General features: G+C 36.4%; 1 protein-coding gene across 8 annotated transcripts in view; it reads right to left on the bottom strand.

Annotated features, from left to right (window-relative positions):
* RBMS3 (RNA binding motif single stranded interacting protein 3) overlaps positions 1 to 18,658 on the bottom strand; it is a 582,541-nt gene that overhangs the window by 57,264 nt on the left and 506,619 nt on the right. For all 8 annotated transcript variants that reach the window (XM_044252609.1, XM_044252613.1, XM_044252610.1 and 5 more), the window contains one exon: positions 7,856 to 7,966. In XM_044252609.1, the coding sequence (XP_044108544.1) occupies positions 7,856 to 7,966 (111 nt within the window). The remainder of the gene's footprint in view (positions 1 to 7,855; positions 7,967 to 18,658) is intronic.

Below are 18,658 nucleotides of genomic sequence, written 5' to 3'. Positions count from 1 at the left end.
GAGCATGAGAAAGAATGCAATGAAGTACAAAAGAAAATAAAATAGAATCTTAGCTCTAAAACGTGGAAGTGCCCACTGTATGTCATATGGTTGCCTAAACCCCCTGCCCTCAAATGCTCAAGGCACTATGACCCCTACTTGACAGTTGATACAATGGTCCCCAGAATTGCCACAGGGTATATGTTGTGAGGCCCCCCTGTGACCTGCTAGGGAAGTACATTCTATCCTAGGATTCCGTCATCTTCCTCAGTCTGTCATCATTTTGGCCCCTCCTGGGAGAATCGCTGTGAAATTTTTACCCTCTCTGGTTGATGCACATGTTCTAAAAGGCAGCCCATCTGGAAGGGGCCCAAAACACAGTGTGAAACAAAATTCTGGAGAACAAAAGAAAGAACTAAAATTTTTAAAGAGATAAATAAAAAAATGTGCATATTCCCACACTCTATAGAGATTGAAACATTTCTGAAATCGGAATTTCATTAGTAATCACTCAGTCTTGGCTCTGATCCCAGTGACTGTTGGGCAAGGCCAAGAAGCTTTGTGGGCTAAAATGGTGAGAGCAGAGATAAACAGAGCAGAATCTATTCAACAGATGACTGCTGTCTTTTTCCAAAGTGTCATAGCCTTGGAAGGGACAAATAGTAGATAAAAGTTAATTTAAACTACGTGACACCCGTTTCTAAATTTCAGGTTATGTGAAACCAAATATATCTGCTTTTTTAAAAGATGAAACTTCGGCTTAATCTAATTCCTTTAGTCAAGGATCTTAAAAAGGAAAAGTGGGACATGGCCTATGGCCCAAGGCCCCCCTTCTAAAATGGAAAGTTCTCATCTAGCCCTAACTTCCCTTAGAGGGGCAAACTGTGTAAAAGGGACCAGATAGCACTCACGTTCAAATAAACTGCCAAAACATGATTAAATAGATGATTTTCTGTGACCCTTATTCTAGACACATGTCCATCATTCATTCCATTTTAAAAACAAAAACCTCAAACTTCATTTTCCCACCTCCTTGATAACTGAATTTGGACTATCACAAATGTCTCCATTTAATCTCCTAGCCCTAAAATGATTGATGTTAATCCCTCTCTCATGAGCAAATGGCATGTGAGAAGATAGATTAAGACTTGGACATTGCAAGGCACTTTGGCCAGCAAAACCCAACATGCATCAAAGATTCAAATGCAAATAAACCTTGGACATGAGTTATTTGATGTCTCAAAACAGGTATGTGAATGTGAGTTCATTGTAATCCCAAATTGAAAATAAGTAGAATCATTTTTAAAGGAACTTCAAACATTTTATTAATAGTGATAGTATTTCCTAGTACCTTAAAAAAAAAAAAAAACCGAAAACTTCAACCACATATTATTGCTACAAATAAAAAAAAAAGTTGATTTTATGACCCTGTCACTAGTCATTTCCCAAGAATATATTTATAACATTAAAAAATAAATCACAAAAGTAAATCATGCTCATTGTTGAATACTTGGACAATGTAGAAAAGGATAATGATTAAAATAAAAATTATCTCCAATCTCATCATCTGGAAATAACCACACTTATTTTGAATTTCTTACAGCCTTATTGCATAATTTTTTTTCATAGTTGATACTATATTTCCACATGTGCAAATTTATATCCTGCTCTTTTGATTTAATATAATAATCTCTTTCCTATTTTAAACTTATAACTTCATGCTGCCTCACATTCTGGTTTATGAATGGATTATAATTTATTTAATCATTCTTCTTTATTAGCCATTATAAAGAACATAGGGCTGGATATTTCTGAGGTCTAAAGGCTTTTCTGTTATTTAGAATATCTCTATAAAATAGCTTCTCAAAACTCTAACTGCGTGGTGAATTGGCAGAGCTGTTTTGAAGTGTCTTGACTTGCTATTCAACTGACATTTTTACAAATTTAGATTTCTATCATCCCACTGTCAGTGATTGAGAATGTTTATTTCTTCACACCTTCATCAGCGATGTGTTTTATTTTGATAACTTCATTTGATGGGTTATGTGTATATGTCCATGTAAGTATTTGATTAAATTACTGTTTCCTTAATTACTTTTTTAAATATGTGTTTTGGCATCCTGCTCCTCCTTTATTACCTATCCGTTCATGTGCTTTGGTATTTTATCTATTGGGGCTTTTGTACTCTGTTGTAACATATTTCAACTCAGAATCCATTTCTTAAGCAGCAAAAGCTTGATATTTGCAGATAAACTTTCCTGATACTAGGATCTCACTTAATGCCTACTTATTGTTTACAAGACTACCATCAAAGTTCATTATCTTACACTAAGACTAAATACATTTTTAGAACTATTTCCCTTTATCTATATTTTATTTCTTGTACTTGACTATTTTTAATTAATTGATACATTTTCCTGAAAGTATACTCATTACCAGTTATGATTTTGTAATACTAGTTCCTAATCCTGAGTCCACTTAACATCTTATGTTGCTTTTTTCTTTTATCACTGTCAATCTTAATACTCATATTCATAGCTAATACTTGAGGAAAGAAAATCTCCAGGCAAAACGAATAGTTCAGGATTTTCACCTGACAGTGTCAGAATTTTATAGCATTAAAAATGGAATGGCATGACTGAAAAATGTAGAGAACCATGGTGAACAAATGGATTACAATTAGAAGATTATCTTTGTGCGTGGCTATGGTTACACCATGGGACTCCAGTGATGTCACAAATCACCAGTGGATTCGAGAGCACAAACAGAACTGCAGATAAGGAATGTGCAGAACAAAAACTTTTTATTTCTTTGAACAGATTCTGGTGACATTGTAAGCCACTGGTGACCACCAACTGAACAAATGAAAAGGAGATAAGAAACTTGTCAAACAAGATTGTCATGCACTTTGGAGGTTCTCATAACACAGTAAAATCCCCAGTGGTTTCTGCTAAAGCTTACAATGGAGTGATAAGAAATTATGGATAATGGTGCTTTGGTTCTATAGAGGGAATCCTATGACAAATAAATAAATAAATAAATAAAAGCAGTAAAGTTAGAAAATTCTTCAAGGTCAGCAGAGTCCTGGGATAAAAGTTATACTGCTTGCATACAATTCATTTCTCCTAAGGCCTGCAGATTCTGCCCAGCTTAAAAATGGGCAAGGAATTCAACAATAAACATTTGAGTTTGCAAATAGTAGACAAAGGTTAGTCAAACTACATGGTACCCATTTCAAAATTTGGAATTATAGGGGCTCAAATACATCTAATTTTATGACAATAAAAAAAGAGGCTTTGGCTTAATATACTTCTTGATCCCAGGGATCTCAGAAAGAAAAGTGGGACATGACCTGTGGCCCAAGTTCCCCTTTCTAGAAATGGAAAATTCTAATCTGGCTCCAACCTGTATCAACCCTGATCCCTGCCTACTTTGGATTATTCACTGGATCTCTCTCTGCCCTGCCTTTGGGACCTGTTTCTGGCATTGAGGATCCCGTGTTAATCTAGAGTTGTCACTGCTCACACCTTGTCTTGCAGAGTTTCTGTGAGCTTAGACATCTGAAAGCTTCTGAGAAGTTACAGGTAAGAAAGACACATAGTCAGATAATTTTAGATTGACTGGCCGTGGCAACATGGTAGAAAATGGATTGGAGCAAGCTAAGGTCAGTTAGGAGACTATTACAATTAATCAAATGAGGCCCAGGGTAGAGACTCTAGAAATGTGGAGGAAGGGATGTAGTTGACAAACTTCTATGGACAGAACTGGTGGATCTTGAATAGTTGCATCTAGTGGTGAGGGAAAAGCAAAGAGTCGAGATTGAGTCCTAAGTGTAGCATTGGATTGCCTGGGCAAATGGTCATGGGATTAGTTGGAGAAGAATTAAGGAGCAGAAACACAGAAGAGGAAGAGGGTCAGTGGAAAGGAAATTGGGGAAACTCATGAGGTTAGTTTGTGTTGTACTGACTTTGAGATGTTGGAAGGAGATTTACATGGAGCTATTTTGCAAGTTGTTGGTTAAGTGATTTTTAAAAAGTCTAAGATGAGGTTAGCACTGAGGACTCAGTTTTAGGGGTCTTCAGCATAGAAGGCAGAGTTCAAAACCATGAAAGTGGATGAGGTTGCTTAAGGAAATCATGTATGAATGAGAAGTTAAAAATGAAACCCTGGCTTAGCAGCCTTTAGAAGCAAAGAAGAAGCAATGGCCAGAGACATCAGAGGAGAACCAGGAAAACCTTGGGCAGGAGTCACAAACTGAGAGCACTTAGGACAAACTGGGACTGATATTCAAATGCAGGGAGATTGCCTGTTAAAGTGCAAATATTTAGCTTAGCTTAAAAAAATGGGAAGGTGAGGCCACCTTGAGTCAGTATGACCATATAGCAATAGCTTTCTGGAGTTGAGCTGGGGCTGCCTTCCTTAGACAAGGCTGCCAAGGTACCTCTTCTTCCTATGATTGATTCATCCAACACTCAGACAGAGCAGTTACTATTATTGCATGAAAATATCTCTCATTTAAGATATAATCTCCAATATCATGTGTACTTATATTACATAACTATGTTTGTGACATGATAAATCTAGACTAAATTTGACATGTTTCCAGGCTGTCTTGCTTGATCTCCATCGGCTTTATTCATTAATGTGACTTAGCTGGCTTCTCTGGACTTTTGGGTTTACAATTCTGAAAAGATTAGAAGCTAAGGAAGTAGAAACTTGAGAAAAATAATTTATGCCAAATGAAACAGAATGGGCCGAGACTTGTACTATGACCTTGATAATGTTCTATATTCCTTCTGATGACCTGGACTGAATGGCCACATTAATGAACATAATGGCCACATTATGAAGCCACTTGAGGTAGAGAGATAAAGGTGGCTCATTTGATAAGCATCTAGCGGGTGTCACACATGGTTTTAGGTATGTTACATATATCATTCCATTTAACACACCACCACTGGGATGTACATATTATTTTCCTCCTTGGTAAAAGAGGAAATCAAAATTCAGAGAGTTAAGTAACCTAACACACCATAGCTAGTTAGGGGCAGAACCTGGCTTTGAACTCAGGTTTAATTCTAATGCCCACTGTTCTTTCCATGATACCAAGCCACCTATTCCCAGCAATAGATAAAGCAATGGAAAAGATGCAGTAAGGTGGAGAAATTTGATTAAAAGAATCCATTTCAATTGCATAATAGCCACTACACACGCCAATCAAAAATTCAGATAAAAGGAATCTCTGATGGCATATCAAAGTGTAAGAGTGACAGTTTGAGAAAAAAGTATAGCCATATTCTGGACACCGCTAAACATCAACAAAGTAATAGTGTTCTCTCTCTGACTTTCCAGAACCTTACGGAATTTTAACCCTTGGTAAACCATCAATTTACACAAAGCTTATGATGTGCCTAAGCATTATTCAGTATAAATGTGAAGCAGGAAAAGAATGAAAAAAAAAATTAGAAGAAATTTGGTGTTAAAAATGAGCCACCTGCTTAAAACTCTCTAAGAAAGGGAAGGATTATATATAATTTTTGAGTAATTTGACTATTATTAGCTGGGCAAAAACTATGATCTCATATAAATGCATTCTTGTTGAAATGCTCAAATACTAATCATAATATATGTTACTGAATCAGCCTCTATTGTAATTCTGAAACTGTTCTATATATTTTAGCTTATTTTTCAATTCTCTAAAGGATCCAGTCATATTCTTAATTAACTTAGCTCTTGTATTTTTTTCTAGTTGGCAAATCTGAATTTCAGCAAGTCAGCTGGTTTTGTTTTTGATTCAACTAAGTAGGACTTATAAAGTGTTTCTTTCTAGACTTTCTAGATTTTCAAACGTTTGTATTATAAGTCATCCTCTTCTTGGATTCTAGATTGCCGTTCAACACAGTAAGATGGAATTACTTCACTTGTTCAGAATTTATCATCTTTTAAGGACAGAAAGGCTGATAGGAAGGGAAATCAACAGCGTAGACATGAGAAACTTCAGTTTTTCCCAATGAACTTGGGACTTGCTTTGTTAGTAAATGAGTGAAGTGACTAAATATTTATGTAAATTACATGACTGTGTTTGTGATATGAGTAAATATAGACCAAATTTGGTGATGTATTTCCAGGGTTTATTAGTTGTCGTCAAGGTTGGTCCCTGACTTGTGAATGACCTGGGAATGACATATTAGCTGAAATGGATAAGCATCTGGGAAAAGAAAATCGGGCTCAGGTGTATTATGTTACTAGATCTAGATCTGCAGGTGCATACATAAAGCCACCTTTCCATACACATTCCTAAAACTATTTCCCTGATGAAAATTAACTGTACCACAGTATAGAGTTAAATATAGTCTTAGACATGACTTGAAAGTCTAGGTCAGAGACCTAAAAAGTTATTGGATCTAGCCCCTGCTTTCAGACAGGTAAGGTATCATCAACTGCTTTTTATACGTTCAGTGACTGAGGTCTTCAGGTAAGTACTCTTTATTGAAAATCTCTTTATTGAAACAATGGGACTCTTTCCATCAGGCATATGGATTTTCTTCCTATTTAGGGCAGACTTTTCTGGCCTCAGTGGACATGTCAGAAACTTCTTATACTCCAAAAAGCCCATGAGTTACATTTAAGTGGCAAGCAAGCCATTGCTTTAAGGTAAAATTTCTGATATAAAGCTAGTGTCCTCAGTGTACATAGATATTTAGAGACAATGTCAGACTACCTGTGAAGAATCACAGAAGTGGCAACTATGAGACATACAGGCTTAAGTCATAGAGGTGGATAGTGAAAGAGCTCCCACATAGCATCACTGCTCACTATTCAACCAGACAGAGAGGGGAACAGACTGGAAGAGATTATTTTCCCAAAGACAGAGCGAAAGAACAGTGCTCAATCAAGATTTGAGTTTAGTACTCCCAACTCCTAGTCCAGTGCTCTTTCCATAATTAAGCTGTCTCACTCAAAAAAATTATTAAAAAAAATGACTACATCTTTAAAAATGACAAAATCAACTGCACTAATATTTGTAAAGAGGAAAACCTGCTACCATAGTGTCATATGAAAGATTGACTTTGATTCTGATGTTTGATCTATACTGATAATGAACAAAATTGTAGTATTCCAGGTTGTATTAGACATTTGCCTCTTAACCATTTGGGGAATTGTCTTTGAATAGATTTTTTAAAAATAAAACAAAACTGTGTTAATGATGCCAAATGGTTGATATAAATCAATGCTATAATAAACATTTTTATGTACTTTTTTTCCCTAAAGAAAATAATGGCTCAACAAAAATATCCCAACCTATCAAAAAACATCAAGTACACTAGATTCCTTTCCTTTTTTTCAACATTACCTGTCTACCTATTCAAAACAAAGTTGAAAAGAACCAGATTATGTCAGGTTCTCAATTACTTTTTATTGATTTAAACATTGAAAGTAAATAACAAGCTCTATGTATTAGTCATAGTCAAGGTTGGCCCCTGACTTATGAATGACCCAGGAATGATATATTAGTTAGAGTAGGTAAGCATGTGGGAAAAGAAAACCAGGCTCAGATGTATTACATTACAAGTTCTAGATTTGCAGGTATGTGCATAAAGACACCTTTCCATAAATGGGTATTATACCTGGTGTACTGTGTCCTTTGAACAAGAAGTGACTCAAATTTAAATGCAACACAGTAGAAACTTCAGCCTGGTCAATGGGAGTAAATGTGCCCCAATACTGAATGTGTATGCATGAGGCACACCAGAACCTGAAAACTTGTTTCAGTCAACGGCACAGGGCCAGTTTTGTTAATAATACCAGTAAAAGTTGCATTGCATCTTATCGAAGAAGTCCAAGAAAACAAAGCAAAACCAACTCTTCAACTCACCGTTCCTGTTGTGCCCAATGAAAGATGATTCATCTGTTGCGTCAGGGGGCCCATCATATTTGCTGGCTGCATTGACATAGGATGGTCCATTGTCGGCGTAATCACAGCACCCTACAAGCACACACAATGTCCATATGAAAACAGGTTCCACAAGGGAGGAAACTTTTAAAAACAATAAACACAGTCAACTACCTTAACGTCAAATGTGTTTACTTTTTAATGAAAAGGATTAGTTCAACCATGTATGATTTTTTACATCCACCCATGCCATTTTGTTGTTATCTAAATAGATAGCACTAATGACTTCTTTTTCCTTTGATGTGATTTATCTATGATGTGTCTAAAATGCTTATCATTTATAATGCCAATATTCAATATAGAATGTATTCCAAGATATCATACAAATCCTCTTTCATTGTTCTAAATACAAACTTCTCTAACTGAAAAACACTAACACTATGGAAATTATCTAGTTTTTCTTAATATTGATTAAGACTTTTTTGGCTTATGCTTTTATCCATGATTTATATGGGTAATTATTGATTATCTCAATACAATCTACCACCAGACTAACAATGCTGGTCCAGATGAGTTTCTCGACTGGATCTTTTGAAGGACAGATTAAAATCTAGTACAAATGATATAAAAATCAGACTTAGTATTTTCCATGTTTTTTCCTCCTAACCTTTTGACCTACTTTCTTTCTATCTGTGCTTTTGAAAAAGAATACTGAACTCTGTTAAATGTTGGTCAAATGTAACACTGCTAAAATATTACCAAAAAAAAAGTCAAGTTTTTCATCGGATGTTAAGAAAAGCCTACTTCTAAAATATGCTCTTTGATTTATTATAACTGTTGGGAATGCTAGAAATAACAAGCATTTAAAAAAATTTCTGTTCATATACATAGTGTCACATAGCTAGTGAAGCAAAGGGCAAACGCTTCCTTTTCCCCCTCTCCTACTTACTCTGCCTTAATTGACTAGATGAGAGAATGGAACAATTTTTTCTTAATTGAAAAGCTAAGGTTGGACAGCATCTTTGAGATTATTGAAATTTCAATGCTTTATTATAAAGATGACCATGCACGTAGAAGCCCATGATATCACAACTCATTTAAATACCCACTGGTAATAAAATGATGATGTATTTGAATGCTATTTTTTTTCTGTAAACACTTATTTCACTATTTGACTTTTCTTCCCATGTAAGTGAACATTTTAAAGAAATAAAACTAGGACAGATTTATGTAGACAGCAGGATGTCAGCACACAAACCACCCATAAGCAAATGTTTCTCAGAATGTTTTGCTCAGGATGATCAATTTCTCCTGGTATCATCCAAATCTGACTTCCTGACTGTATCTGTTAAAAAAAGATCAGGCTTGGGGCTCCTGGGTGGCTCAGTGGGTTAAGCCACTGCCTTCGGCTCGGGTCATGATCTCGGGGTCCTGGGATCGAGTCCCGCATCGGGCTCTCTGCTCAGCAGGGGGCCTGCTTCCCTCTCTCTCTCTCTCTCTCTCTCTGCCTGCCTCTCCATCTACTTGTGATTTCTCTCTGTCAAATAAATAAATAAATAAATCTTTAAAAAAAAAAAAAAAAGATCAGGCTTTCATTCATCCTTCCTTGTGGGCTCCTCCTCATTAATATGGAGGGAGAATAGAAATTGAGCCAAATATTTGGAAATGTTTTATTTTCAGAGCCAACATTGTTTGCAAGGATATTTGCGGTTTGCTAGACTCAATCAGAAATATATATATGTTATTTTAAAGATCTGTAGCTTATAAATATACATAAATTTTCATTTGTGTTGTTTTAATTTCTTGATGCATCCATGAATTGTCATTCATCAGCAGACTTCTTGAATCAGAGACATGATAAGATAAGCTTTTACTAATTATAATTCAGAGACACATCACTTTCTCTTCTGGCTGCCTGAATTCCGTTAAACAAAACCACATTAACTTTTTCCTTAAGAAAAACAAACAAAAAACCAAAAAACCAAAAAAAAAAACAAACAACCGAGCTTCTGTGTTTATTTCCGGTGTTCGTTGTGCCATACCAACAGTGAACACTAAAAAACACTGGGTCCTTCTTAAAGCACGTAGGGATAAACTATAGAAAAACCTCGAGTTAAGATGGAAGTCCTGAAGCACTTTTTTTTTTTTTTTTTTAAACGAAGAAGTTGCACTTTCACAACATTCTAATCTTTGGCAGGTGCAAGACTTCAATACTGTTTTTGAGCTTGAAACTTAGACTACCTTCTTAGAATATTGCCCCTAGAGATTCCAACACCTAAACTGTCACAATCCTGGAAACCCCCGGACTGTAATCAACCTGCTCTAGCTACATAAAGGATTGCTCGTCATAAATCAGAGATAAAGACCAAATTCTGTTTGGTAGAAAAACCTTTCTTGTTAGTGCCCTAGAGGTGATCTCATTCTCCAGTGGTGCAAGAGGTAGACTTTAGTCTTTGTTTGGAAGGCAATATGCAAATGAGAAATGTGAGCATATGACAGATGAATCAAAATCCATGCATGATAAGAATAGAAGGATTGAATGCCTGCATTTGGAATTAATTTAGGAAGGATTGTTTGGTCTTTTTACAGAATCCTTTCTCAGAAAGTGTTTGGGGACTCATTTGATTACAGATGACACAGAAGGAGCGTTGCTTCTGTGGATAAACCAGAAACTGACATCAAAGGGAAGAGTAGGAAAAGGGTTGTCATAATTTGGAATTGCAAATAGCAGCAGTAGGCATAGAGTGGAAAACAATGAACGGGAATATTCCTTTCTGTTCAATAGGCCACTTACTGCAAATAAATGAACAATAAAATGGAAATTCTTGGGGGAGGACAGAGCCACTGTCTCTGCCTCTTCATGTTCAATGAAGAAAGAATTCCCACAAATTATTAAGAACATAAACTCCTTAATAGTTTCAAGGGATGAAAGAAATGTACAATTAGTGAGTAAATGGAAGTTGTAGAAAGGAACCCCCCAGAGAGGCACAACGTCTTGATGATACTTGATGGGGGACAACTTACAGAGTTTGAAGTGCAGGTTAACGACAACCAAGACTGGTGTTTGTCAGCCACTTTGCTAATCAAAGATTACATACAGAGTCTTCTCCGCGTTGTGTAGGACGTTATTTAAAAACAAAACAAAATGAAAAACACAGAGGAAGAGAGAAAAGAAAGAAAAAAGAACAAAAAAGGAAAAGAAAAAACTGGTTCTTAAGGCAAAACTAGTGCCCCCAAGCATAACTGTGCCTAATTAAATATACTGTCACATCCATTCCTATCCAATGCACTTAAGCCATAGATTGAAGAGTGTTTTGTGACAGATGTTGCCAACACATTAAGGGTAATTTCATTTACTCCAAATGTATAGAATGTGCTGTCTGACAGAGTTCACTTGGCAAATGGCAAAGCAAGAGGAAACAGATTTTTCGTTTTAGCATCTCTGGATGTCTGGGTTTGTTCAATGTTTAAGCTGCAGAGAAAAATACTGTAACATGCTATAATCCCAATGACCAAACAGCTGATGGGAATGTCTGGTCTATTTTAGCCACTGCCTCTGCAAAAACAAAGCTGTTCACACTCAAGAGATGTGGGGTGGATCTGGTCGCCCTAGTTCTGAAATAAACAATTTCAACAGTAATTTGGACAAAGTTTCCAAAGATCATTGATGTAAACATATCTGAACCGAGGCCATAAAAGTATCTATGTTGTTAACCTCCTGCCAGTATTTTAAAGAAATTTTAAGTCTTGGAGAGTTTATCAGTATTTTAATCTCCCAACAACAGGATCGCTGGCAAATTCAGGGAAAACATGTTGAAGTTCTCTACTATTAAGAGCATGCATCGTGGGCTGAAAATCTGTATGAAGGCCAGGAGTTGGACCACCATGAGAAGAACTGCCTGTATGAATATTCCTGCGAGTGTGTGTGTGTTCTAGACCCGTGTTTCCTTAAGTACCACCTGCCAACCAGCAGCAATAACAGACCAAGAACTGGAATTAGCATCCCTGAGCTTTGGGTCTTGAAATCTGTGTTTCCACAAGTTCTGCAGGTAATTCTGGTGTACTCTGAAGTATGAGAGGGGTGCTTTTGCCTATAAACTGCTGTTGTATAGTCCAGTGGCACAGATACAGTGTCTTAGATACAAACACTTGGTTTTATTTTATTTATACTGTGTCTCAATTATTTGTTTTAAACCAGGTGATACGACATGATTAGAGCAATAATCACATTTTATCTTGTTTAAAAATGCAAAAAGGTCAAGCCTGCATTTTTGATCAGCTGAAATGGGGTGATTATCTGAATAATTCAGGCCTAAGGCTGATGACCTGCCAAGCTTCCATTGGACCAGTGTGGCTTATTCTCTATCATATTTGAGAATCTCTCATATTTGGAACCTTAGTAAGCCTTAAATTTGAAATCATAAGAATCTAAAAGGTAAGGAAATTATTTGGATAATGTAAGTGAAAGAAAAAAAAATATATCACTCTCTTTTTTCCTTTTCTCATGTCTAGACACCTCAGGTGAAAATGTTTGTTGCCCCTACTACACTCTTTTCCTGCAGTGACTTACACAAAACTACAGGACTTTCTCATAGTAATCATTCAACATGACTTAAAGAAAAAAAAAAAAAAACACGGTTTAAGATCATTTATCTTCATTTTCATCTGTATGTTTTCTGCTTCTCTGTTAGTTTTTAATATTTCTAGAATAAATGTCTCATTGAGTTTGTGTACACCAGACTATTTTTAGCACATCTCAAGCAGGGTGCAGAGAATGATAGGAGCTCACAAGGAAGCTACTTAGGGTCAATGATTTACACATAGCAACAATGATTTTGTAATGGAAATGACATAAAGGTGTTTTGTTTAACTTGGAAAAGTGCTACTCAAACACAGTGTCCTGCAATGTTAGTGTGCAACATTCCTGTAGTATATGTAGAGATGTCTAGTTTTTTTCATTCATTGATGTTGGCACATTTTTTATTGTTGTTTCTCTTTCTTTTTTTCTTTTTTCTTTTTTTTTTTTTTTTGAAGGCAGCTGCTTTGCATGGTTTAAGAAAGGCTGCCATGGGGAGTGAACAAAAGAGAACTAAAGAGGCCTTCAACCTTCAATACACTCATTAATCCTCAACTGTCTTGATAAATTTTCAACCAACTTAGAGGAGGCAGTCTGGCTTTTGAAACAACTATGCTTGAAACCCAGAAAGCTATGGCAAAGCTGGTAGATAAGACTTCAACTGTGAAAGCATTTGCAGATAACCTCTGACAAACATTGGAGGGAGGGAAGGAGGATGAATAACCATGGTTAAGCCAGAAAACCACTGCCCCAGGGCCCCATTTTAGCACCGAATCCCTTCCTTTTCATAATAATTCTCTTTCAAGATTTTCCATCCATGAGGGCAAGGGTCATGTTGACATACCATTTATAAACTCTATAAATAGGAATTGCATATAGAAAGTACTCAAAACTGTTCTTGTGAATTAATTTTAGATATCAGCACCACTATTAATTATTCAGTTGAAATAAAAATGGCTAACATTTAAAAAAATTTGAAATGGCTAACATTTACTATGATTTTTTAAAATTTAGATTGTTAATACTAAAGGGCCTATAGCCTATCGGCTGGTTCATCGCTATCTTCATGCTCTCTACAGTATAAGGCATATAATACATGCTTCATAAATATTGGTTAGAAGAATGAAAAAAGAGCAAAACTCTAAATCAAAAGGTACTTATAAACCTACCTCGAGATTTCTAGTCAAAATGGAGCAATCTGAAGATTCTGAGAAAACTTGTTCTCACAAGGGGTGGCTCAGTTGTGTTTTTTAAATTTTTTTTCCCCTTGTGGAAATGATATTTTTAAAAAATTTAAATTCAATTAATTAACACATAGTGTATTATTAGTTTCAAAGGTAGAGTTCAGGGATTTGTCAGTCTTATACAATACTCAGTGCTCATTACATCATGTGCCCTCTTTAATGTCCATCACCCAGTTATTCCAACCCCCCACCTCTCTTCCCTCCAGCAACTGTCAGCTTATTTTCTATGATTTAAGAGTCTCTTATGGTTTGTCTCCTTCTCTGATTTGTTTTATTTTTCCTTCCTGTCCCCTATGATCCTCTGTTTTGTTTCTTAAAATCCACATATAAGTGAAATTACATAATAACTGTCTTTCTTTGATTGACTTATTTACTTAGCATAATACCTTCATCCATATCATTGCAAATGGCAAGATTTCATTTTTTGGTGGCTGCATAATATTCATATATATATATATATATATATATATATATATAACATCTTCTTTATCCATTCATCTGTTGATGGACACCTGGGCTCTTTCCATAGTTTGGCTAATGTGGACATTGCTGCTATAAACATTGGGGTGCAGGTGGGGTGGCTCATTTTTGTTTTTGTTTTTTTTTTTAAGATGTTATTTATTTATTTGACAGAAATCAAAAGTAGGCAGAGAAGCAAGCAGAGAGAGAGAGAGAGGGAAGCAGGATCCCTGCTGAGCAGAGAGCCCGATGTGGGGCTTGATCCCAGAAACCTGGGATCATGACCTGAGCCGAAGGCAGAAGTTTTAACCCACTGAGCCAACCAGGTGCCCCATATAATGTATTACGGGGTGGCTCAGTTTCAAAATCACGTTTTGCCTCACAGATATGTGCATGTGTTAATGTCATCGACCACCATATCTTTAAAGATGAGATCTGAAATTCACCTGAAGTAGAAGTTTTTACTAATGCTACCATAGCATATTTATGGTACTTATTAAAATAAAAAGTATTTGCATATGGGAATATGTCAGTGGTTCTCAACCAAGGGCAACTTTGAATTGTCTGGAAGGGACATTTGGCAATGTCCAGAGATAGTTTTGGCTGTCACCTTGGGGAAGGGGTGCTACTGATACTTAGTGGGTAAAGAGGTCATTGACCTTACAGAACCTCCTACAACACACAGGACAGCTCCCCACAGCAAAGAATTATTCAGACAAAAACATCATTAGTGTTGATGTTCAGAAACCCTGGTATGTATGTGTGTCTATAAATAAATGCCATTTATACAAAATGAGAAGTTTTAAAACTATAATAATTAGAAAATGACAGAGTATTCATCCATACTTTGCTTTCTATAAGTAACAGCAAATTTTAGATTTTATGCTGAGACTTTTTTCATGATATAAACCTATTTCCTTAAGTCAATCAGAGAAAGACAATTATCATATGATCTCCCTGAAAGAGGAAGGTTAGGGGGTAAGAAAGGAATAAATGAAACAAGATGGGATCAGGAGGGAGACAAACCATAAGAGACTCTTAATCTCATCAAACAAACTGAGGGTTGTTGGGGGTTGGGAGGTAGGGAGAGGGTGGAGGGGTTATGGACATTGGGGAAGGTATGTGCTATGATGAGTGTTGTGAAGTGTGTAAACCTGGCGATTCACAGACCGTACCCCTGGGGCTAATAATACATTATATGTTAACAAAAAAATTTAAAAAATAAAATAAACCTATTTCTTAGAGATCAGATATCTAAGTCAATTGCCTGAATCTTATAAATTACCAATAGAAGGAGGCAAAACTATTACGTGACTTTCAATGGCTGCATGATTTTTTTTTGAGTTCAAATTTACGTTGTTATTTACTTTGGAAATATGGCTAACAAGAGCTGAATTTCTCTTCCCTACATTAGACAGATTCAGTTCAACTGGCATATTATTTGGACTGCTACCTAGAAATGTGTAGCTATGGACTGAGGGTATGATGTTTGGAAGTAGGGTATTTGACATTGGTCTATGGTCAATTTAAGAGTTGTGTACACAGTTTTCCTAATGGGAGAATGTCTGTTAGTTGTAAAAATAGAGGGTATTTTTTTTCCTGGTACTCTTAAATATTCTTAATTTTGTGTTGCTTTTGATTCAGTTACCCTTAATTGGAAGTGTTTTTTTAAAAATATGTAGTATTAAAAGACACCAAAAACCAAATTAGTTTTAACAATTGAGTCTCCTTAAAAGAATCCTAATTATATACCATGCCTATTCAACTGTGAATAGTGGTTTCAATTATTGGTTAAGCACCTATTTATACAATAGTGCCATTCCGAATGAGAATATAAATATGTCACACTGAAGTATTTCTTACCAAAGCAGGTATATAGATAATTAGAATTCTCAACAACGCTTTATTGAATCTTTTAGAGTTTTGTGCTTAAAACTAAAGAATTTTTTCAGTAGTGACTTTTGATGTTTTCAACAAGCTTCTTTGGAATTCTAATAGAGCAAGATGACTTTTAAATATGCTACATTATTGAGAGAAAGTTGAAAATTTGGAGACTTTGGGCTCCCATGTCAAGTGGTTTTGTTAGCTGAATATGAAATAGAACAACTAGTTCTTTAATTATTGAAGATTTACACCTGGTTAAAATTATAAAAGGAATTTCATAATGCAGATGGGTTATCAAATTCTTTTGCTTTCAGATGCCTTCTTAAAGAGAGCACAGTAGGGATGCCTGGATGGCTCAGTTGGTTAAGCAGCTGCCTTGGGCTCGGTCATGATCCCACCGTCCTGGGATCGAGTCCCGCATTGGGCTCCTTGCTCGGCAGAGAGCCTGCTTCTCCCTCTGCCTCTACCTGCCACTCTGTCTGCCTGTGCTTGCTCTCTCTCTCTCTGACAAATAAATAAACAAAATCTTAAAAAAAAATTAAAAATTAATCAATTAATTAATTAGAAAAAAAAAGAGAGAGCACAGTTGCTGAGCCAATGGAAACATTGAGTGTATCAAAGGATCCCAGGGCTTCTTCAGTGAGTTTCTTACGGTTTCAGCAGCAAAGTTGAATTGACATTCATCAACCTTCCATTCCAGTCACGCAAACAATAGGGGGCTCTCAGCTACGGGGCATCTACCACACACAAACATGTGTGCCACACAATTCTGTGTGATGTGGAATAGATGATATGATAGAATCACACTATCTGTGAGGAAAAACAAATGGCACGACCTAAGTCTTTTGTCTTCACTATACAGGGCCTTCTGGGGTATATGCCTTCCAAAATCAGTTTAAAGGGATTTGAGAAGGGGAACCTGGGTGACACAGTTGGTTAAGTGGCTGACTCTTGGTTTCAGCTCAGGGGGTGATTTCAGGGTTGTGAGATCGAGCCCCACATTGGGCTCTGTGCTCAGTAGAGTCTGCTTAAAACTCTCTCTCTCTGCCCCTACCGCATATCCTCTCTGTCTCACTCAAAATAGATAAATAAATAAATAAGAGATTTGAGAAACAAACAAAAAGATTAAAGAACACGAAGTTATCATATTTACCAGTGAATGAGTTAATCATAATGTATGTCACCATCTTTGTTACTTTTTAAGATATAAGAAACCCCCAGTATCTACTCACCCAATAAATTACAAAATAGAAAATTACATAATAGAAAATTGTATTAGAGATACAGAGAACAATTCTTAACCTTCTTCCTATTTTAACAATGATAACCAAAAATACATGCATATCCCTTTAAAGATGAGCAGAAGTAATTTTCCTTATTTTTTGTTCCACAGGGTCTACAGGGGAAATCATGCTAAACTACCTTTTCTACCAAAGTACAGCCTACATCACATTTTCATACCTGAGTTAGCATCTTGAAAAACATTATTTCATGTTACAAATGTCACATGTTTAAGACATTGGTATCTTTAAGGCAATAGCTGTTGTAAGTTAATGGGTAAGAGGCGTGAAAGGGTAAATAGACAATTCAGTGATGAATCCAAAATATTTTCCATTCCTCCTTGTGAAGGGGATAATGTGGAAACAGACCAGTGGGCACATTCTCATGAGTGACCCTTCTGTACAGCTATCAGGAATGAATAGTAGGGTCATGCATGATAATGTGCCTGCTGCTCTGTTTCCACATTATCTCAGCCCAAAAGAAGGCTTATATAGGTAGGTCCGAGATGACATTTTAGCCATATTATGCACACTCTTTAAAGATCCCAGGGCTTCCAGTCTCCATTTCCTGTGTAATTCGCCAAGACTCTCCACATGAAACCTCTCCTCCTACCACACTGAACTACTCATCCTTGGTGTTTCTGCCAGGAGTTCTGGGTACTGACAGCAGGTTAGTAGGTGTACTCTAAGGTTTTTGTCAAGTGCTACATTCTATGGAACATCTCCTACGTCTGACCCAGGTTGTGGGTCATTCGTTCCTCTCTTCTCTCAATATTTGGCACATGCCTTGATCATGATCGTACTTCTCCTCTGGATTCTTTTTATTGTGCTATTTATGATGCTTTATTAATTTTCCAATGTGCCAAAGCCCAGCACAGTGTATATCATGAAACAGGTTGTAATGGTACCAAATGACCAAAAGAATGAATGGTGCTTGCTTATCAGCCAGGGTTCCCGTGACTTTGAAGGGATGCAAATACAGTAACAGCTACTCTGTGCTCAGACTGGGTTAGAGGATTAGTCAAAATAATGGAAGTACTCTCTTGACCGGACAGGGGGATGGTCTTAAAAATGCATCCATCCAATTATTCGCTTTCCTTTAAAGTGTCCCTGTCTGATCACTGCCAGCTAGATGTTCTTGTCTTTGAGTATGAGAATTCCCAGGTTCTAAGAACCACACACTACCCAGGGAATTTTAATGTTGGAGTTCACTACATGATTTCCATCCTAGGGAATAATTTTAGGTACCTGATTCAATGTTGCAAAGTTCCTTTTATGTATTACAGCCAATGCACAGAGTCACAAATGCAGGGTAAACTTTTTTATTAGGGCTTTCCTGTGC

The sequence above is a fragment of the Neovison vison genome, chromosome 6 (genome assembly GCF_020171115.1).
Source record: "Neovison vison isolate M4711 chromosome 6, ASM_NN_V1, whole genome shotgun sequence".
Taxonomy (NCBI): domain Eukaryota; kingdom Metazoa; phylum Chordata; class Mammalia; order Carnivora; family Mustelidae; genus Neogale; species Neogale vison.
Note: the sequence above shows the minus strand (reverse complement) of the source record. Positions and strands in the feature narration are given on the sequence as shown.